This window comes from Scyliorhinus torazame, chromosome 11 (assembly GCF_047496885.1).
Source record: "Scyliorhinus torazame isolate Kashiwa2021f chromosome 11, sScyTor2.1, whole genome shotgun sequence".
NCBI lineage: Eukaryota > Metazoa > Chordata > Chondrichthyes > Carcharhiniformes > Scyliorhinidae > Scyliorhinus > Scyliorhinus torazame.
In genome coordinates, this window is record NC_092717.1 from 66,080,065 (window position 1) to 66,103,103 (window position 23,039).

Below are 23,039 nucleotides of genomic sequence, written 5' to 3' on the forward strand. Positions count from 1 at the left end.
AATAATTTTGCCAATGATGATGTACAGATAGAGTCTGTATTTGGAGTTGCAGAATCAAGCAGTGCAGGCCATCGGGTTGCCAGAAAGAAATTGAGGAGGTAGTCTGCAAATAATTTATGGAGTGTACAGAAACAATTAAGGCAGCAATAATGGAGGCCTTTATTCAGAGTTCAATTATCTGAACGTAGAAGGGAGGAACTTATGGATGTATTTGGTGCTGTTTCCTGAGTTGGGGCATAAGTTGGCGAGGAAAGATACAATGGATCTGGTTCTGGGCCATAATTCCTGATACAGGTCAGCAACAGGGAGGAGGAAATTAAAAAGGAATGAGCAATCAAAATATAATTAGGGATAAGCAATCAAAATGTAATTAATGTTAATGTTAAAACAGGAAAGGAAAGCTCAGCCAAAAACAACACTGATTTTGTTTCTGTAATAAAGAAGGATATACTTGCTTTGGAGAGGGAGTACAACAAACGTTCACTAGGTTCATTCCTAGTTTGAGAGGGTTATCCGATGAGAGATTGAAGTGAATGAGTCAATATTTTTGAGTTTAGAATGGTGAGAGATGATCTGCCTGAAATATAAGATTCTGAGAGGGTTGACGGTAGATGCTAAGAGGCTGTTCCACTGGCTGGGACTTCAAAAACTAAAGGGCATAGTCTCAGTATTATGGTGACAGCTATTCAGATTGAGATGAAAAGAAATTTCTTCAGTCGGAGGGTTGTGAATCCTTGAAATTCTCTACCCCAGGCCGGTGATGCTCAACTGTCCAAGTATGTTCAAAGCTGAGATGAAGAAATATTTAGGTTTTAAGGCAGTGATGAGATACCTAGGCTGGTGAGTGGGCGAAATGAGTGCACCACAAGATTGAAATCAGGCAAGTCCACTAACTATGGCTCTTGAATAGATTGGATATATTTAATACACGCCAAATATTTTGTAACGAGTTATAGAAAATGTTTTATCTTTCAAATATTAATAGAACTGTCATCAGCTTCAGAAAGTAATAACCAAAGATATATTTACACTTTGATTGGATGCAGAGGGAGTGCAAAACTTTCTCAGTCAACATTGTGTGCAATTAGCATGCACCTCCTTTACATGTGTTTTACTTCAGCCATCCCCGTAGGAAAAAATCTAAATGGATGGAAACCAATGGAATGTGGCAACTCTGCATGTGGACAGCAGTCAGAAAAATGTATCATGCGCCGCATTCAGAACCCTGATGGGCCGCATGTGATTTCCGGCCACAGGGTGCCCACCACTGCTCTAAGGGGATCGGGCAGGGTGACATTTAGGGTTAAAAGTCAATGATAAGCCAATGATCTTATTGAATGGGAGAGCATTGAGCTGTGTGGCCTATTCCTGTCCTGTTTCTTATGTCCTTACTCTTTATGTCCGTGTACCTGACTGGTGATGCTATAGCACTATAGAATATGGTTTGCACTGAGTGCTGAGTTTGGTGCATTTGAATGCTATAGTGAGAGTTTGGTGACTGAGGGAGTATAAGGTTCATTTTATCTAAAGTCTAGTCTTTCTTTTATTTAGTTAATTAACTTAAAAGTTGCTGTTTGGTTTAGAAGAAGGTGAATTTTCAATCAGCTTTAAACAAAGGTTCTACTTGTAGCTAGAGCTTATTAATTAGTTAATTGGATTAGGCCAGTTTTCAGAGGCTAGATTCACAGTATAAAAGTGATCCACCTACAGTGCAAACTTTGTTTGCACTGAGTGCTGAATTTGAGTGCTATAGTGAGAGTTTGGTGACTGAGGGAGTGCTGAATTTGGTGCATTTGAGTGCTATAGTGAGAGTTTGGTGACTGAGGGAGTGCTGAATTTGGTGCATTTGAGTGCTATAGTGAGAGTTTGGTGACTGAGGGAGTGCTGAATTTGGTGCATTTGAGTGCTATAGTGAGAGTTTGGTGACTGAGGGAGTTAAGTGAGGAGGGAGTAAGGTGCTCCTTTCATTTCCTACATTTCCGCAAAGAGCGAGAAGGGAGCCAGGAGTTTACAGAGAGTGCAGCTGACTGGGAGCAGAGTCGGAGGGCGGAGGTCCAGTTGGTCCACAGGGCAGCTATATTCTGTAAGGTAAGAGGGGATGGAGGCTAGGTCAGTTGCATGTTCCTCCTGTAGGATGTGGGTGGTGAGGGATACCACCGGTGTCCCCGCTGACTATACCTGCGGGAAGTGCACCCAACTCCAGCTCCTCAGAGACCGTGTTAGGGATCTTGAGCTGGATGAACTTCGGATCATCCGGGAGGCAGAGGGGGTTATGGGAAAGAGTTACAGGGAGGTAACCACACCCAAGGTACAGGACAAGAGTAGCTGGGTTACAGTCAGGGGAAAGAAAACAAAGAGGCAGACAGTGCAGGGATCCCTCCTGGCTGTTCCCCTTCAAAGCAAGTATACCGTTTTGGATGCTGTTGGGGGGGGGGATGACCTACCGGGGGAAGGCCCTAGCGACCAGGTCTCTGGCACTGAGTCTGGCTCTGGGGCTCAGAAGGGAAGGGGGGAGAATAGAAAGGCAATAGTAATAGGAGATTCTGTGGTCTTGAACGAGACTCATGGAAGGTATGTTGCCTCCCGGGTGCCAGGGATGTCTCGGATCGTGTCTTCAGGATCCTTAAGGGGGAGGGGGAGCAGCCAGAAGTCGTGGTGCACATTGGTATCAATGACATAGGTAGGAAAAGGGGTGTGGAGGTAATAAACAAGTTTAGGGAGTTAGGCTGGAAGTTAAAAGCCACAACAGATAGAGTTGTCATCTCTGGTTTGTTGCCGGTGCCACGTGACAGCGAGGCTAGGAATAGGGAGAGAGTGCAGTTGAACACGTGGCTGCAGGAATGGTGTAGGAGGGAGGGCTTCAGGTATTTGGATAATTGTAGCGCATTCTGGGGAATGTGGAACCTGTACAAGCAGGTCGGGTTCCATCTGAACCAGAGGGGCACCAATATCCTGGGAGGGAGGTTTTCTAGCACTCTTCGGGAGGGTTTAAACTAATTTGGCAGGGGAATGGGAACCGGATTTGTAGTCCAGCAACTAAGGTAGCCGATATTCAAGACTCCAAAGCGTGTAGTGAGGCAGTGGGGAAGGGAACACTGACAAAGGAGAATACTTGCAGGCACGGAGATGGGTTGAAGTGTGTATACTTCAACGCAAGAAGCATCAGGAATAAGGTGGGTGAACTTAAGGCATGGACCGGTACTTGGGACTACGATGTGGTGGCCATCACGGAAACTTGGATAGAAGAGGGGCAGAAATGGTTGTTGGAGGTCCCTGGTTATAGATGTTTCAATGAGATTAGGGAGGGTGGTAAAAGAGGTGGGGGGGTGGCATTGTAAATTAGAGATAGTATAACAGCTACAGAAAGACAGTTCAAGGAGTATCTGCCGACTGAGGTAGTATGGGTTGGAGTCAGAAATAGGAAAGGAGCAGTCACTTTGTTGGGAGTTTTCTATAGGCCCCCCAATAGTAGCAGAGATGTGGAGGAACAGATTGGGAAACAGATTTTGGAAAGGTGCAGAAGTCACAGGGTAGGAGTCATGGGTGACTTCAACTTCCCAAACATTGAGTGGAAACTCTTTAGATCAAATAGTTTGGATGGGGTGGTGTTTGTACAGTGTGTCCAGGAAGCTTTTCTAACACAGTATGTAGATTGTCCGAGCAGAGGGGAGGCCATATTGGATTTGGTGCTTGGTAATGAACCAGGGCAAGTGATAGATTTGTTAGTGGGTGTGCATTTTGGAGATAGTGACCACAATTCTGTGACTTTCACTTTAGTAATGGAGAGGGATAGGTGCGTGCAACAGGGTAAGGTTTACAATTGGGGGAAGGGTAAATACGATGTTGTCAGACAAGAATTGAAGTACATAAGTTGGGAACATAGGCTGTCAGGGAAGGACACAAGTGAAATGTGGAACTTGTTCAAGGAACAGGTACTACATGTCCTTGATATGTATGTCCCTGTCAGGCAGGGAAGAGATGGTCGAGTGAGGGAACCATGGTTGACAAGAGAGGCTGAATGTCTTGTTAAGAGGAAGAAGGAGACTTATGTAAGGCTGAGGAAAAAAGGTTCAGACAGGGCGCTGGAGGGATGCAAGATAGCCAGGAGGGAACTGAAGAAAGGGATTAGGAGAGCTAAGAGAGGGCATGAAAAATCTTTGGTGGGTAGGATCAAGGAAAACCCCAAGGCATTTTACACATATGTGAGAAATATGAGAATGTCTAGAGCGAGGGTAGGTCCGATCAAGGACAGTAGCGGGAGATTGTGTATTGAGTCTGAAGAGATAGGAGAGGTCTTGAACTTGAATAAACTCGGTTTGTTCTCACTGGAACGAAGGAGGTTGAGGGGCGACCTGATAGAGGTATACAAAATTATGAGGGGCATAGACAGAGTGGATAGTCAGAGGCTTTTCCCCAGGGTAGAGGGGTCAATTACTAGGGGGCATAGGTTTAAGGTGAGAGGGGCAAAGTTTAGAGTAGATGTACGAGGCAAGTTTTTTACGCAGAGGGTAGTGGGTGCCTGGAACTCACTACCGGAGGAGGTAGTGGAGGCAGGGACGATAGGGACATTTAAGGGGCATCTTGACAAATATATGAATAGGATGGGAATAGAAGGATACGGACCCAGGAAGTGTAGATGATTGTAGTTTAGTCGGGCAGTATGGTCGGCACGGGCTTGGAGGGCCGAAGGGCCTGTTCCTGTGCTGTACATTTCTTTGTTCTTTGTTTGTTCTTTGAGTACTTTTCTTCAGTATTTACACATGAGAGGGTCCATATTGTTGGAGAGAACAGTGTGAAACAGACTGGTAAGCTCGAGGAAATACTTGTTAAGAAGGAAGATGTGTTGGGCATTTTGAAAAACTTGAGGATAGACTATCCTCCTGGCCTGACGTGATATATCCAAGGATTCTATGGGAAGCAAGAGATGAAATTGCAGAGCCGTTGGCAATGATCTTTTCGTCCTCACTGTCAACAGGGGTGGTACCAGGGGATTGGAGAGTGGTGAATGTCGTGCCCCTGTTCAAAAAAGGGACTAGGGATAACCCTGGGAATTACAGGCCAGTTAGTCTTACTTCTGTGGTAGGCAAAGTAATGGAAAGGATACTGAGGGTTAGGATTTCTGAGCATTTGGAAAGACACTGCTTGATTAGAGATAGTCAGCACGGATTTGTGAGGGGTAGGTCTTGCCTTACAAATCTTATTGAATTCTTTGAGGAGCTGACCAAGCATGTGGATGAAGGTAAAGCAGTGGATGTAGTGTACATGGATTTTAGTAAGGCATTTGATAAGGTTCCCCATGGTAGGCTTATGCAGAAAGTAAGGAGGCATGGGATAGTGGGAAATTTGGCCTGTTGGATAACGAACTGACTAACCGATAGAAGTCAGAGAGTGGTGGTGGATGGCAAATATTCAGCCTGGATCCCAGTTACCAGTGGCGTACCGCAGGGATCAGTTCTGTGTCCTCTGCTGTTTGTGATTTTCATTAATGACTTGGATGAGGGATTTGAAGGGTGGGTCAGTAAATTTGCAGACGATACGAAGATTGGTGGAGTTATGGATAGTGAGGAGGGTTGTTGTCGGCTGCAAAGAGACATAGATAGGATGCAGAGCTGGGCTGAGAAGTGGCAGGTGGGGTTTAACCCTGAAAAGTGTGAGGTAGTCCATTTTGGAAGGACAGATATGAATGCGGAATACAGGGTTAATGGTCGGGTTCTTAGCAATATGGAGGAGCAGAGAGATCTTGGGGTCTATGTTCATACATCTTTGAAAGTTGCCACTCAAGTGGATAGAGCTGTGAAGAAGGCCTCTGGTGTGCTTGCATTCATTAACAGAGGGATTGAATTTAAGAGCCGTGAGGTGATGCAGTTGTACAGAACCTTGGTGAGGCCACATTTGGTGTACTGTGTACAGTTCTGGTCGCATCATTTAAGGAAGGATGTGGAAGCTTTGGAAAAGGTGCAAAGGAGATTTACCAGGATGTTGCCTGGAATGGAGAGTAGGTCTTACAAGGAAAGGTTGAGGGTGCTAGGCGTTTTCTCATTAGAACGGAGAAGGATGAGGGGCGACTTGATAGAGGTTTATAAGATGATCAGGGGAATAGATAGAGTAGACAGTCAGAGACTTTTCCCCCCATTACAAGGGCACATAAATTTAAGGTGAATGGTGGAAGATATAGGGGGGATGTCCGAGGTATATTCTTTACCCAGAGGGTAGTGGGGGCATGGAATGCACTGCCTGTGGAAGTAGTTGAGTCGAAAACATTAGGGACCTTCAAGCAGCTATTGGATAGGTACATGGATTACGGTAGAATAATATAGTGTAGATTAATTTGTTCTTAAGGGCAGTACGGTAGCATTGTGGATAGCACAGCTCCAGGGTCCCAGTTTCGATTCCGGCTTGGGTCACTGTCTGTGCGGCGTCTGCACATCCTCCCCGTTTGAGCGTGGGTTTCCTCCGGGTGCTCCGGTTTCCTCCCACAGTCCAAAGATGTGCAGGTTAGGTGGATTGGCCATGATAAATTGCCCTTAGTGTCCAAAATTGCCCTTAGTGTTGGGTGAGGTTACTGGGTTATGGGGATAGAATGGAGATGTTGACCTTGGGTAGGGTGCTCTTTCCAAGAGCTGGTGCAGACGCGAAGGGCCGAATGGCCTCCTTCTGCACTGTAAATTCTATGATAATCTATGATTAATCTAGGACAAAAGTTTGGCACAACATCGTGGGCCGAAGGGCCTGTTCTGAGCTGTATCTTTCCATGTTCTATGTAATATGGTTCCTAACTGCTTTTGATAGGTTCTACACTCGATGTCAGTAAACAAAATTATAGCATATGGGATTTGGGGCAATATATTTGCATGCATTGAGAATTGGTTAATGGACAGAAAACAGGAATAAATGGGTCATTCTCAAGGCTGGCTGTGACTAGTGTGGTACCACAAGGGTCACAATCAATGATTTGGCTGCGGGGACCAAATGTAATATTTCCAGGTTGTTGATAACACAAAACTAAGTGGGAATACGAGCTGTAGGGAAGATGCAAAGCAGCTTCAAGGGATTCTAGACAGGCTCAGAGAGTGGGCAGGAACAAGGTAGATGGGATATAATGTGGAGTTATTCACTTTCGTAGGAAAAACAGAAATGCAAACGATTGTTGAAATGGTGAGAGATGACCAAAGGGACCTGAATGTACTTGTTTGCGAGTCACTGAAAGCTAGTAGCCAGGTGCAGCAAGCAATTAGTAAAGCAAATAGTATGTTGCCCTTTATTGCAAGAGAATTTAAGTATATGATTAATGATATCTTGCTGCAATTGGCGAGACCACACCTGGAATACTGCATACAGTTTTGGTATTACCAAAGGGAATAATACTTGCCGTTGAGTGAGTGCAACAAAGGTTCACCAGACTGAATCCTGGGATGGCTGGCATGTCTTATGAGAGAGGTTGAGGAAACTGGGCCTATATTTTCTCGAGTTCAGAACAATGGGCGGGTCGGAGAATCGCCGGGGGCTGGTGTGAATCCCGCCCCCACCGGTTGCCGAATTCTCCGGCACCGGATATTCGGCAGGGGATGGGAATCGCGCCGCCCACCAACCCGGCCATTCTCCGGCCCGCGATGGGCCGAAGTCCCACTGCTGGAATGCCTGTCCCACCGGCGAGAATCAAACCACCTCTCTTACCGGCGGGACAAGGTGAGGGCTCGGCCCCTCAAGATGCGGAGAATTCCGCACCTTTGGGGCGTCGCGATGCCGGATTGATTCGCGCGATTTTTGACACCGGTCGGCGGACATCGCGCTGATTGCGGAGTATCCCGCCCAATGAGAGGCAATCTCATTGAAATATGCAAAATTCTTTCAGGGTTTGACAAGGTAGATGCAGAAGGATGGTTCCCCTGGCTGCAGGGTCTAGAACCACGGGATACAGTCTCACAATAAGAGTAGGCCTTTTAGGATTGAGATTAGGAAGAATTTCTTCACTTGGAGGCTGGTGAATCTTTGGAACGGCTGTGGAGGCCCAGTCATTGAAATGGTCTCGAACCAGATCGCTAGATTTCTGGATAGCAAAGACTATGAGGGTAGTGTTGGAAAATGGCGTTGAAGTAGAAGGTCAGCCGTGATCTAGTTGAATGGCGGAGCATGCTCCAGAGATCGAATGGCCTGCTCATACTCCTATTTCTTATATTCCTAATTTATGCATGTTCAAATTTCTTTCGGGATCAGTGTGTCTGGAATTTTATTTTATAATATTCCCTTTATAGGTCAGACTGCGTAGAAATTCTTACAAATTGTGCAGACCATAGTAAATTTCCAACAGAGCGGACTGCTGAAACTATTTGCAATCTCTTGTCCCCAAGTGATGATTTAAAGAATTGCATTCCACTCAAAAAATATCTTGGTATGTATATTAGGCAAGAATTTAATGGCTTTTAGTGTTTATTTTAAGAAGCTAGAAGTAGGAGACAACAATTTATGTTAATGTTTTCTAGCATCCTCAGAATGTCTCAAAGGGCAAATAACTTTTAGAAGTGCAGTCACTGGGAGTTGCACAGTGGCACAGTGGCTAGCACTGTTGCCTCACGGCGCAGTGCACCCGGGTTCGATCCTGGTCCCGGATCACTTTCCATGTGGAGTTTACACATTCTCCCCATATCTGCATGGGCCTCACCCTCATGACCCAACGATGTGCAGGATAGGTAAATTGGCCACGCTAAATTGCCCCTTAATTGGAAAAAGAGAATTGGGTATTCTAAATTTATTTTTTTTAAAGAAAAATAAAGTGCAGTCACTGATGTTGTGGAGGCAAATGCAGCAGCCACATTTGCACATCGCAAGATCATGCAAACAGTAAATAAGGTAAACGATAGGTTAAGATTTTTGTAGCGGTTATTAGGAGATAAATGCTGGCTGTCACTGAATCTTCAGTATTAATTCAGACAGCAATTTATATTAATATAGTGCTTTTAACATGGTGAGACGTCCCTTGCCACTTCACAAGCACGTAATCAGGCTAAAAATTAAATTGAGCCAGAGGAGTCGCTATTAGGACAAGTAGATAAAAACCTTAATCATAGAAACTTGTTTTAAGGAGAAATGAGAGGTGGACTTGTGTGCGTGCCTTGTCTGCGCGCGAGCGTGTGTATGCGGCTTGTCTGAGCACACACTAATGTGTGTGTGGCTTTTGCCTGCGCACGAGTGTGTGTGGCTTGTGTCTGCGGCACTTGGGGGGATGGGTGGGTGTTTTGTAGGTTGGTGGTGTGCGTGGCGATGGATGGGTGGTGTGTGTGCACGCACGTTTGTGAATGTGACCCTCTGTACTTTAAAACCTCATGGTTAATCTGGCAGAGTTTGCATGGGTTGGATAGAACAAATAAACTCTTTCTGAAGGTATGCCTCAGCAATTCTCCATTCTATGCATTTTTGACAGCTCCAAGTCCATTTCATAGCCCTGTTGAAGAGGTGATCCATCCATGTAATCCCAACGCCTGCCCCAATAACCACGTATGTGAGGTCAATCGAAAGGGCTGCCAGGCAGGACAAGACTGTCTTCCCTACTTATGTGTCCCAGGTGAGTAATACGTTTATTAGTGTAAAGTTATTGAGTTTCTTCTTTCTTGATGTTTAAGTTTCACTCTTACAGATAGGCCTCCAAAATTCGACATCATTGACAACTGTGTGTTGGTCTTTCTAATCCACTTGATGTGTGTTTTGCTGTGTTACCTTGCTGACAACTGCTAGCCTTGTTCATGACACCCCATTGTAGCAATCTTGAAAGGTTTTGATCTCAGTTGCCTTTTCTGGACTTTATGCTCTTCCAAAGGGCTATTGTTCATTCTTCAGGGAAGATGTATTACTACATTGCTTTATAAATGTAGGGGTGATTGCTTTTCAGACAGCTGTAAATGCTTTGCATATTAGAAGTGTGGTGTTGGGTGCTCTGGTGCACAGATGAGCCAACACAGTTGTATGTGGTACAACTCTATTTTATTTTAACTCTTATAATACAGTTCGTTCTGGATACTCTGCACGTGCTGTCTCCCTGAGTGTCCCCGGCTATGGCTGTGTCCTGGTTCTCCCCTGCCGCTCTTTCTGACCACCAGGGGTTGTGTCTGTGCTTTTATATCTTTCTGTCATTGGTTGTGGTGTTGTGTGTTCTGATTTGTCTGTTGGTGTGTCTATCATGATGTGTGTGTTTGAATATCATGACAAGAAGATGAGACTAGGAAATAGGAGGAAACCTTTTCATTGAAGAGTTTTGCAAGAAATGCATGATTTCTCTGTTTATAACTCTGCAATGTTGGAAGAGCTGAAATTGTGAAGAAAGGCACAGAAGTCTTAATACTAGTTCATGGTAATTGTAGCATTTAAAATTTCTGTTTACTTAGGAAAGGAGAAATTAGGGCAAATTAGAGGTTAACCTGCAAAAAATGATTGTTAGGGATTATTGAGGCGTATAACGTATGAAGTGTTGTCAATAACGTGAACTGATATAAAGTAATACAGAATATGACCTAGATTATCAAGGAATCATGGAGATTCCGCGGACCTTTAAAAATGACGGACGAGACCAGGGGCGAAATTCTCCGGTATCGGCGCGATGTCCGCCGACTGGCGCCCAAAACGGCGCAAATCAATCGGGCATCTCGCCGCCCCAAAGGTGCGGAATGCTCTGCATCTTGGGGGGGCGAGCCCCAACCTTAAGGGGCTAAGCCCGCGCCGGACTAATTTCCGCCCCGCCAGCTGGCGGAAAAGGCTTTGGTGCCCCGTCAGCTGGCGCGGAAATGACATCTCCGGGCGGCGCATGCGCGGGAGCATTAGCGGCCGCTGATGGCATTCATGCGCAGTGGAGGGAGCCAGGCCACCGTGGGGGCACCCCCCCCCCCCCCCCGGGGCCAGATCGCCCCGCGCCGCCCCCAGGACTCCGGAGCCCGCCCGCACCGCCTTGTCCCGCCGGTAAGGTAGGTGGTTTAATCTACGCCGGCGGGACAGGCATGTTAGCAGCGGGACTTCGGCCCATCCGGGCCGGAGAATCGCGGGGGGGGGGGGGGGGCGCCAACCGGCACGGTGCGATTCCCGTCCCCGCCGAATATCCGGTGCCGGAGAATTCGGTAACCGGCGGGGGCGGAATTCACGCCAGCCCCCGGCGATTCTCCGACCCGGCGGGGGGTCGGAGAATCTCGCCCCAGATCTGAAAGTACTGCCCCATTTCGAGCTGAAGTGGTGTGTTATGGGAAACACCCAGTCTTGGTCAAGTTGCTGGTTTAGGTTTCAAAAGTATTTGCAGTAAAAAAAAATTGGAGTGGATGAAGTAGGGAATGTGGCCAAATCGTCAGGCCAGGATTGATTTTGACCTACGGGCCAAGCCAGGATAAGATATGCAGATGACTGGACAAATGTATTAAATCATCAGAATAGCTGAGACAAAGTTCATGATTCACTAAATTATTGGCAGGTCAGGTCATTCGTTATTATTTTGTCACTAGATGTACAGGATAAGAGCATTGTGAGTTAATGATAGGACATCACAAAGATGGTATAAATAACTGACAGAAACTGTGTACATTTGAATTGTCTCTTTGTGCATTTTGAGAGACCATTGCCACCTGTATGCATACTTGTATTGAATAAACCGCTGCTTGTTTTAGCTACAGGTGACTCTGTATTGAGTGTCTTTAGATACTCCACAACACTGGCACATCCCATTTTTGCCAGCAGGGGAAAGGGGACGGGGCATAACTCACATGTGGGGGAACTCAAACTTAGCAGCACTACTTGAATTCAGTGCTAAGTTCGAACAGATCTAATTTCTGCTGCAACAACATTCTGAACCTGCAGTGTGAGAGTAACAACTTTAACGAGTAGTTGTAAATGCTCCTGAAGGGCAGAGTAGATCTGTAGAACTGTTAAGTTGTTTGAATCCCCAACCATTACAAATTTTAAAAAGGCTGTCCGTGTCAGTGAGTGTTGAAAATCATCTTTCCTTGTAGTTATAATAGCTTTTGTAATGCTTGGCTGCTCTCCACAACCTATCCTTATTTTATTATGGAATCCAAGTTCAGAATTTGGTTCTCAGTTCAAAGGTTGTTAAACAATTAGTTGTCTTTACGGGTATAAATCTGTTTTTTTGATAAGAGATTAAGGACTGGAGAGGATTTAAGTATTATGAATGGGAGCGTTGTTTTACTATAATAATGGCTGTAACAGATATTTAGAGCTTTATATTTCTATCTTCTCAACTTGGCTCCTGAGGTATGCCAATGGGGATACTAGAGTGTGTAAGAGCTAAGTTTGATGGATGACTTGGCATGGGGCTACAAAAGGGTCATGGGGGTTGGCCGAAGGTGCGGGCATTGTGGTAATTGGGGACTTACGTTGGATGCACATCAATGCATTAGAAGTAGTTTGGGGAATATTCAAGTCACTGATACCAGGGATATGGGGGTGGTTATCTTTTGAGGAAAGATCAAACAGGCTGGGCTTGTGTGCAGAAGCGGTGATCTTGAAACATTTAAGGTTTTGAGGGAACTTGACAAGGTAGACACCAAAATGATGTTTCCCTTTGTGGGAGAGACTAGAACTAGGGGACACTGTTTAAAAATAAGGGAGTCTCCCATTTAAGATGGAAATTAGGGGAACATTTTCTGACGGTCATTCACCTTTGGAACTCCCTTCCCCAGACAACGATGGAGGCAGGGTCATTGAATAATTTTGAGGCAGAGTGAGATAAGATTCTTGACGAACAAGCGAATCAAAGGTATTTGGAGATAGGTAGGAATGTGGATTGAGGCCACAGTGAGATATTGAATGGCAGTGCAAGCTCGTGGGGCTGAATGGCCTGCTCCTGATTCTTACTTTTTTATGGAGAGTGTCTGCATTCAGGGATGGTGGGCCTGACTCCTTCCTGGCCCCCTGGAGGGAAGATCTCTTAATTCAAGGGAGCATTGAACCAGGAAATTTCCTGACTCCCGATAGCTGACTTGGGAGCAAATGTCCAGACTTATCACTTCAAAGGAAGACAGGAATGCAAATTGGTGAAAAGTAATTTTAAAACAGATACATACATACATAGATACATAGAAGATAGGAGCAGGCCTTTTTGCCCTTCGAGCCTGCTCCGCTATTCATCACGATCATGGCCGATCATCCAACTCAATAGCCTAATCCTGCTTTCTTCCCATAGCCTTTGATCCCATTCTCCTCTAGTGCTATATCCAGCCGCACATTGAATATATTCAAAGTTTTAGCATCAACTACTTCCTGTGGTAATGAATTCCACGGGCTCACCACTCTTTGTGTGAAGACGTTTCTCCTCATCTCTGTCCGAAATGGTTAACCCTAAATCCTCAGGCTGTGACCCCTGGTTCAGGACACACCCATCATTGGTAACATCTTCCCTGCATCTACCCGGTCTCGTCCTGTTAGAATTTTATAAATCTCTATGAGATCCCCCCTCATTCTTCTGAACTCCAGCGAGAACAATCCCAACCTAGTCAATCTCTCCTCATTTGACAGTCCCGCCATCCCTGGAATCAGTCTGGTAAACCTTCACTGCACTCCCTCGAGAGCAAGAACATCCTTCCTCAGGGAAGGAGACCAAAACTGCACACAATACTCCAAGTGTGGCCTCACCAAGGCCCTGTACAATTGCAGCAACACATCCTTGCTTCTATACTCGCAATGAAGGCCAACATACCATTAGCCTTCTTTACTGCCTGCTGACCTTCAGCGAATGGTGCACAAGGACACCGAGGTCCCGCTGCACACTCCCCTCTCCCAATTTACAACCATTCAGGTAGTAATCTGCCTTCCTGTTTTTGCTTCCAAAATGAATAACCTCACACTTATCCAAATTATATTGATATTTAAGAAGGGCTCCATTACTCAAAAGCGTCAGAAGCTGGGGATAATCTATCTGACAGCACAGCTCAGACAAAACATTAGTGAATTTCTTATACATTGATGCTGATGAGAGAGAAAGTTAAAGTTCTTGAGATTTGGGCTTTGATGGAAGTATTTTACAGGATTAAAAGATGAGCTTCAATGGGAGAGTTAGTTTGGCTTTTACTATGTCCAGTGCAGCTGACCACTTTAATGCAATATGGACTGAACAGAATTAACTGGTTTTGGTTCCTATTATTCTTATAATCAATATACATAACTCAGATGAAATCAAAAGTAAGCTCAAATTTGTAGATTGGAGGTAGAACAAATATTAGTGCACTATACAGTCTGATTCAGAAAAATATGGATCTTTTGGGAAGCTAGCATTCGAGACGTTAAGTACAGTGCCACAGTTAAAGCTAGGCTAAATATATATCTGAAGACAAGGGACAAATTTAGGGATGTATTGAATGAAAGGTCGTGCTGTGTATTGATCAAGCAAACTACTTGGGTGCTATGTAGAAGTAGCAACCAAAACTGGCACAGCGGTTAGCACAGTTGCTTCACAGCTCTAGGGTCCCAGGTTCGATTTCTGGCTTGAGTCACTGTTTGTGTGGAGTCTGCATATTCTTCCCGTGTGTGCGTGGGTTGCCTCCGGGTGCTCCCGTTTCCTTCCACAGTCCAAAGATGTGCGGGTTAGGTGGATTGACCATGTTAAATTGCCCCTTAGCGTCCAAAAAGGTTAGGTGGGGTTACGGCAGTGTTTTTCAAACTGTTTTTCCCGGGACCCACTTTTACCAACCGGCGGAACTTCGGGACCCACGCTGACCAACGTTTGCGACCCATGCCGGCCAACCTTAGCGACCCACTCCACAAACCTTCACGACACACCATGATTGCTTACCTTTAATGCTGCAGGTGAGCCTGCTTGGTCCTCACAATCTCACTTGCTGAGTCATTCAATGTTATATTTCTGAAAGGACTTCAGCTGACGAATAAAGTTCTTGCTGCATCCTGTGGAAAAAAATCAAGAGTTTTTTCCTCAACTCGAAAACTCCTCATGCTTACTCTTTAAATGCCTTTGAAGATTTGAGGGTTTTAAACTTTCATTTGCCAGTACTTCCCTGCATATAACACACATGGACTTTGCATTGGCACAATTAAAGCCATACCTCAAAAAATCATCTTTGTACTGTTTTGTTCCCGATTTCAGTTACTTCTTAATTATTTGTTCACCGGGGCCCTGGAGCTCTGGATACAGCTTACACCAGCACTGCTTTGTCCTGCCGTGGATTCTCCTGCGAAGCTCTCTCCATCAGATTCAGTTGTGAGATCCATACCTTCTCCTTATTACAAAACGATCCATCTTCAGTTCTTCACACAGTCATGTGCTTGCTTGCTTGCTGGCAGCTATAAAATGGAGGAATCTCTCCTCCGTGATTTTGCGCCCAAACCACGGATGTATAGGGCGCATGGTGTCAGTGTACATGCTGGGCGCGTGAGTGTCACTGCCTCTCGCAGCGGCGACTCGATTGTTCATATTTAAAGGCCGGCCTTTTTGTTGCTTTGAAACTTTATTTCCAATACCTGGGGTGACACACGTTTAATTTGGTCAAGGATTAAGCTCCCTGTCATTTCTGCAGTTGATTTATTCTTGGATTCTTTTGAAACCACTTCCCAGTTTCAAGGACTGCTCATCTGGCCATGGGTGTATCTCAGTTATTGAATCACATGACAAGTGTTTATACTGTCGAATCGCATATTTTAACCTGCTCCAAATAAACAATAGAGTTTATTGTAAAATTATAATCCACAAGATAATGTGTAAAGATAGAACAGCTTCACCCAATGCTTTGCTTGAAAGTATACATTGGATTTTAACTCACTGAAAATGTTGAGCTCCAGGTCAGAAAGAGAATATGGTTCTGTTTGGAATTTTCTATACAGTATTATACTCAAAAATAAAGCAAGAGCTATGCTCTATGTAAACACTGTGGCAAAAGTTGTTCAGTCCTCAAAATCTTCCAACTCGTCCTTTAAAATTTGTAAATTAAGATATCCATCTTAAGGTGCTGTCCTGTATAAGAACCAAAGTTATTAAATTGCTTGATGAGACATGACAGTCTATACTGGTTGTGGGTGATGCCTGAGCAGAACAATAGCGCATATATTGACATAAAAGCAAAACTCTGAAATACAAAGAGAAAATGCTGGAAAATACTCAGCAGGACTGGCAACATCTGCGAGGAAAGGGGGACAGAGAGACACACAGTTAATGTTTCAGTTCAGCGGTCTCTATGCCAGTTCTGATGAAAGGTCAAAGCAAATTACTGCGGATGCTGGAATCTGAAGCAAAAACAGAAAATACTGGACATTCTCAGCAGTTCTGACAGCACCTGTGGAGAGAGAAAGGAACTAACGTTTCGAGTCTGGATGACTGTGTCAAAGCTGGTGAATGGCCTGAAACACAAATTCTGCTTCACGTTGGGCAAATGCTGTGAACCTTGCTGAGATTTTCCAGCATTCTCCGTTTTTATCCGAATATATTGATGCTAGCCACAGTTTAATAATAGGTGGAATTTTCTGAGGCTGGATATATTCTGTGCCGTGAGCAGTGCCTCAAGAATTCTCTTTATTTGTCTGGATTTGTTTATTTACTAGCACGTTATTTATTTTCTGTATGCAAATAAATATTTGCTGGAATAATAATCATCTTTCTCAGAACGTGATTAAGATAGTATTTGCAAATTGTCAATCTTTAAAGATGCCCCGCTGTGAAAAAAGTCTTGAAAATCACTGACCTTTAGCAATTGCAAATGAGGATGAACATTTGCAGAACCTAATTGGTCTTGCATTAATCACTAGCCACGATTCTTTACCTGGATAGTATCAGGACTCTCAGTGCTTGAATTTTTAAGGAGCTGCGACACATTGCATAATCTTTGCCTGACCTTCTACCAGCCAGTCTCTGCTGGTGAAGCTGGGTGTTTGCCATTCAGAAGGAAGCCGTATCTTTTGTGGAAGAGGAGACTTCATTCTCTGGGTTCGACTGAGATGGGTCTACTCATTCTGTACCCCAGCATTCACTGAACATTGTTACCTACTGCAATGTTACAGAGCAATCCACGGGCTATTAGGTGTGACAAATTGTACATGAATAAGAGCTCCTCATTTCTTAACTGACTGATCCCCATATTTCACATGGACCAGGATGTAGATCGAGGAAATTATTGTTTGAGACAGTTGGTTGTGGACTAGGTGCTTATTTCACATTAGAATACTGGATGGAACCTCCCATTTGATACCTGCAAGTATCAACTAACATTGCAGTACTCAGCGAGTTGATTTAATTTTAGCGACCAAAATCTTCACAAAACAGGGCAGCGTGGGGTGTAGTGGTTAGCACTGCTGCCTCATGGCACCAAGGATCCGGGTTCGATCCCAGCCCAGGGTAACTAAGTGTGGAGTTTGCACATTCCCCCCGTGTCTGCATGGATGTCAAAAGATGTGCAGGATAGATGGATCGGCCATGCTAAATTGCCCCTTTTTTTTTTTTTTAATTTCACCAAACACACACTTTAGCCTGCATTAAGATCATTCACCTGGCTAGGTTTGAATTCAATTTGTTGCACAAACAGCAGTTCAGTAACTCCTAACTTTACTGAAGAAAATGAGTGGGGGTCTAAATTGGGATTGATGCCGGATCTAGAAATCGTTTAGTTATGAAGTTCAGAGGTTTCTTAAGATTACTGCGCTGTTGGTGAAAGTTTTGATTAGTATGTGTCTACTAAATGTAACTTGTCCCCATTAGGTTTCCTTGACCATCTGTTGAATGTACATCAGGTAGCTGAACATGAAGCCACCGGAAAACTGGGGAGGGATGAAAAATGCTTCCTTTCAGGATGAGTGCCTTTAACCCTCCCAACTCCTTACCAGTACATGTTAATTCTTGCTATTCGCACCTGCTAACATTGTTCTGCTTATCTCCCACTTCTCGAAATAGTGAGCTGCAAAGCGATTCGGTTTTTTAAACTCACATTATTATCATGTACTGGCTTTAATTATCTGTTTCAGCGACTTGATGCCAACGGAGCATGTATGTTTTTTTATGACCAAAATTTCTGCGTGAAACCCTCACCGGGACCGGTGAGGGGCTAGTAGCAGCGCCGGGTAAAGCTCCCATGCCAAAAATTGGACTGACAACCTGCAGCTGTCGCGCCGCACAACATGGCGCCAGCCGTGTGCGGACCCGGCCCACCATCTGCGACCCCACAGCCCACCCCTGGGCCCCTCAAACCAGTCCCCCCCCCCCGTCCCCCCCCGGGCCAGCGGCACGGATCCCGGCCGAGTGTGGCGGCGCTGGACACAGTCCACAGCCGTCATGCTGGGTTTCCGCACGGCTGAGACCGCACGTGTCCCCCATCGGGGGCGGTGAAACGTGGGAAGGCCGGCCGATGACGCGCCAGTGCTGTTGCAACGGTGCACAACGCGATGTTACCATTTCCAAGGGGATGGAGCATGGCTGACCGGCGTCAAACCGGCGCCAGCCCCGATTTGGGCGTCAGAGTCGATCCTCTGCCCAATCGGCAATTACGATATTGACATCGGGCAACAGAGAATCTAGCCCTAAGTATTTGGGGAGTGGTGGTGACTGAGTAGTGGTTGAATGGTAGTTTTGGAGGGGGGTGAAATCAGAGTTTAGTGGGATGGAGGTAGTCAGATCGGGGGGCTGTTGGGATATTGTGGGGGGTAGGTGGGGTTGAATTACACAGAGTTGCACAAGAAAGTAAATGGTGGGACACTACTCGGGTATGTGTCACACGTCTCGTCCAAGCCTCCAACCCTGAGCTTTAGCTTTGGGACAATTCACGCAGTGTCCCAGGCAGCATAGATCATCCCATCAAAAGGAGCACTTGTGCGAGCATCTGGATTTGAGATGGTTACTAAAGCACAACAGTGGCAGGTGTCTTAGCATTTGCTGCTGTTTGTGTGGTAATGCATTTTCTTGTGAATCTGCTCATTCTCTCTCTCCCTTCACCATCCCCCCCCTCCTCCCATTCACTCACACACACATTCCCCGCTCTTTTCCTCACTTTCTCTGCCGCATTCAGTGTATGTTAACCCTGTGAGAAACACTGCTCACCTGTTAATAATTTACACTTAGTCAAATTCTGAAGAAGTATTTATTTCAATCGATCTTGCAAGAGCGGGTGCCTCCAGTAAGCAATAGCAGACACAAAGAATTCACACAGCATCACTTTGTTATATACAATCCATGAAAATACAATCCGTGGGAAACAATCCGTGAGAAACACATCCCACACACTATAGACAGAGCAATTCCCTTATTAGTGATCCCTTATTTGGTCTCCCCCTTGCATAGTGATTTCTATCCGCTCCTGGTACATCCTTGGACCGGCAGTTAAAGATAAGAATGAGGCCCCCTGCTTGCACCTGCTATCTCCCCCTTGCTTAGCAAGTTCTGTTATTGTACATCCCGTTCTTCCCCGAAGGTCATTCTGGTACATAGTTATAATAATTCGCTCACTATAGCTTACTCAGAACTTGACATGTTAATTTTCCCATCATGCTTCATTGTTGACATCTTAATTGTGAACCAGAGTATATACACATGTAAAAACAACACAAAAACAACACAATGTTCATTTTTCACAACCCCAAAGTAAAAAATCAAGCATTGAGCAAAGGTAGTGTGTGATCAAGCTTGATTCGTCTTAAACAAAGGATGCAGACAAAATTTTGTAATACAACTGGGAATTTATTACAGGGATAATGAAGTTACTGCACTTTAATTGTTCCTGATTTCTGTTTAGCTTCAAAATGCATATGCAAACATGCCTTGATTTGAAATTGTCAGTGATGCTTTGTTTTCCAAACTCTTTACTTACTGATTATCTGCACATTGAGACAATGTGATTTTTTTTTGTTTCAGGATGCAAACTGGGAGAGGCTTCTGATTTCCTTGTCCAGCAGGACACCCTGATTCAGCTTCCTGTGGCAAGCGGAGAAATGGGTTGTTACAGGGTGTGCACTTGTGGCCCAAGTGGACGGTTGGAAAATTGCTTGGAGATGCCTTGCATTGATGTGCAAAAAACCTGCATTGTAGGAGGCCAGAGGAAAAGTATGTTTTTCACTTTATATGGGTGTATATACCATAAGGTATTGAAGAATGTATTATATTATCAAAGCCACGAAAAACAGATTTACAGATGAGTTGATCAAGCTCGGAGTCCCGAAGCAAATCTGAGATTTCCATTTTGAGCAAACTGCATTGTTATTTTAATTTAGTCTGTGAACAACACTGCTGTAAAGAAGCAGGGAGTGCTTTGTGTGCAGTTCGTATGGAAAAAGAATGAAATATTTGAACCTTTAACTTGGGTCTTTAATATTCTTCAGAAAAGTGATGTAAATTAATGGATTTCTTGCAGTTTTTTTGCTGCTTTCAGTTATTTAGTGCTAGATTTTCCTTTCAAAAGTAGATAGTGCAATTCAGGCAATTGCCCAGTTTGCTGTACCCCCTCAGGAGAAAGTACCCTGTCAGGTCCAATTTTAACTGTGGGAGGGGCATGTGTTGGTACAGGATGGAGTTGGGCCTATAAATGTATATCAGAAGCAGCCACAGTGTCTTCCAAGTGCCGAAGCAGGCTATTTAAAAGTTCCACCTCAGTTATTTTACCATTTCGCCCTACCGTAGACTTCCGAATCTGAGTCCACCTGCCATTTTTAAAGGTCAGCAGCATCTCTATGCCTCTGGCCTTTAAACGTTGTAATTTCTAGGTATTACTTGAATTTAAATTCTAATTGTGTTCATTTAAAACTTTAACCATTTAGGCAACAGGAGACAGTTTGGTGAAGTAACTCAGGAAATCTTTAAGTTGTAGATTGATACCTAACAAAGACAGGGTGAGACGTAACTTGCGTACTGCAGCTTTTGATTTCCGGTTCAGACATGGGTGCAGGTTCACACTTGGTCTCTGTTCTCTTTCCATAACTTCTGCTTCCCTTGGAACAGCAGACACTTGCTGCACAACTTGCTCGGTGAAAGCTGCTGCTTATTAACGCATTCCAACCCACAGCGTGATCAATGATGTTGTACAATTCGAATTGGCCTAAATGAGGCGAGGCTATTTCTTAATTGGCTTAAGGGATGCATGATCAATTTAGGATTGGTCTAGGTGGGCATGATCAGTTTCTAATTGATTTCTCGAAGGTGATGGTCATCTATTGATATAATTTCCCATTGTCGCGATTGACCCTCTAAGTTATCAATTACTTGAGGGACGATCCCTCTCTCTAAAGTTTGTTTTTTACTTAAACTTACTGCTTGTTACGATAAATGTTTCATGACATCTTCCTTGCCCATTTGTTCAGGATGGTGGAAATATGCAGTCATGCCCTCATAAGACCATAAATATCTTGGAGCTCACCATCTCAAAACTTCATTAAATTGGTATTAAGTCAGACCCCCAGCAGTGCCTGTGTTTTGTACAGATGATTTGAAGGTTGCTGTTACTTCACTCTGTGGTTACTTGGAATGAGTTACTTTGTATTTAAAACAAAGGACAGAGTGGTATAACTGTTTGTAACCTTGAAACTAATAAACAAGTGAGAATGCTTTTTATGTCTGCTTTTACTTGAGATAAGACAGCATGCGATGTCTGGGAAGATAGATTAATTGGCCCAGATGTCTAATTGATGTGAAACAGGCATTTATCAATGTGTGTATGAGGAGACAACTGCTTTGCTATAGTATTTTTTGTTGTTTCTGCCAGTGCTTGGTATAAGTCAGTTAAACTTACTGAATCGTTTTGCAAAAATTACAATGTTACAGAAATTACACAAGTTCGATATAAAATACAGATAAAATCATTGCTTGAAAGTGATTGGTGTGCTAAATATTACACAATGCATTCAACTTGCATATTAAAATATAAAAAGAGTTACAGAAGTTAATTACAGAACTTAATTCTAAACTTATCAAATCAAAGGTGGTTACAGACTATGAAATAAAGTTACGTCCTTTAAACATAACAAGTTAATCTAATGCACAAAGCTGAATGTTTTAACACTTGTTTTTCTTTGCACAATAGGAGTTGGAATTTAGAGAACGGAACTGATCACTTTAATTGCAAGGGGGGGTGGATGGTTCCATGCCAGTAATTGTTCAGCCTTGACGTCACTGACTTAAAGCCATATGTTCTTCCTCCCTTGTCAATTTTGAGTGTGAAGCTAACACCAAGTCATGTGATGAGCTAGTCTCCCAAAATTCAGCATAAAACCACATTGGTTTGGCGTATTTGGCAGCACGGTAGCATTGTGGATAGCACAATTGCTTCACAGCTCCAGGGTCCCAGGTTCGATTCTGACTTGGGTCACTGTCTGTGCAGAGTTTGCACATCCTCCCCGTGTGTGCGTGGGTTTCCTCCGGGTGCTCCGGTTTCCTCCCACAGCCCAAAGATGTGCAGGTTAGGTGGAGTGGCCATAATAAATTGCCCTTAAGTGTCCAAAATTGCCCTTCGTGTTGGGTGGGCTTACTGGGGTATGGGGATACGGTGGAGGTGTTGACCTTGGGTACGGCGCTCTTTCCAAGAGCCGGTGCAGACTCGATGGGCCGAATGGCCTCCTTCTGCACTGTAAATACGGAGGCATGGGATTCAGGGTGATTTAGCAATTTGGATCAGAAATTGGCTAGCTGGAAGAAGACAAAGGGTGGTGGTTGATGGGAAATGTTCAGACTGGAGTCCAGTTGCTAGTGGTGTACCACAAGGATCTGTTTTGGGGCCACTGCTGTTTGTCATTTTTATAAATGACCTGGAGGAGGGCGTAGAAGGATGGGTGAGTAAATTTGCAGATGACACTAAAGTCGGTGGAGTTGTGGACAGTGCGGAAGGATGTTACAAGTTCCAGAGGGACATAGATAAGATGCAGCGCTGGGCTGAGAGGTGGCAAATGGAGTTTAATGCAGAAAAGTGTGAGGTGATTCATTTTGGAAGGAATAACAGGAAGACTGAGTACTGGGATAATGGTAAGATTCTTGACAGTGTGGATGAGCAGAGAGATCTCGGTGTCCATGTACATAGATCCCTGAAAGTTGCCACCCAGGTTGAGAGGGTTGTTAAGAAGGCGTGCGGTGTGTTAGCTTTTAT

At 44.5% G+C, this 23,039-nt stretch overlaps 1 protein-coding gene across 1 annotated transcript in view; it reads left to right on the plus strand.

The window, feature by feature from the left end:
• The window catches only part of LOC140385927 (reversion-inducing cysteine-rich protein with Kazal motifs-like), a 212,548-nt gene that overhangs the window by 123,311 nt on the left and 66,198 nt on the right, over positions 1–23,039 (plus strand). Inside the window, exons 9-11 of the mRNA XM_072468578.1 lie at positions 8,253–8,389; positions 9,419–9,559; positions 19,826–20,014. Coding sequence (XP_072324679.1) covers positions 8,253–8,389; positions 9,419–9,559; positions 19,826–20,014 — 467 coding nt within the window. The remainder of the gene's footprint in view (positions 1–8,252; positions 8,390–9,418; positions 9,560–19,825; positions 20,015–23,039) is intronic.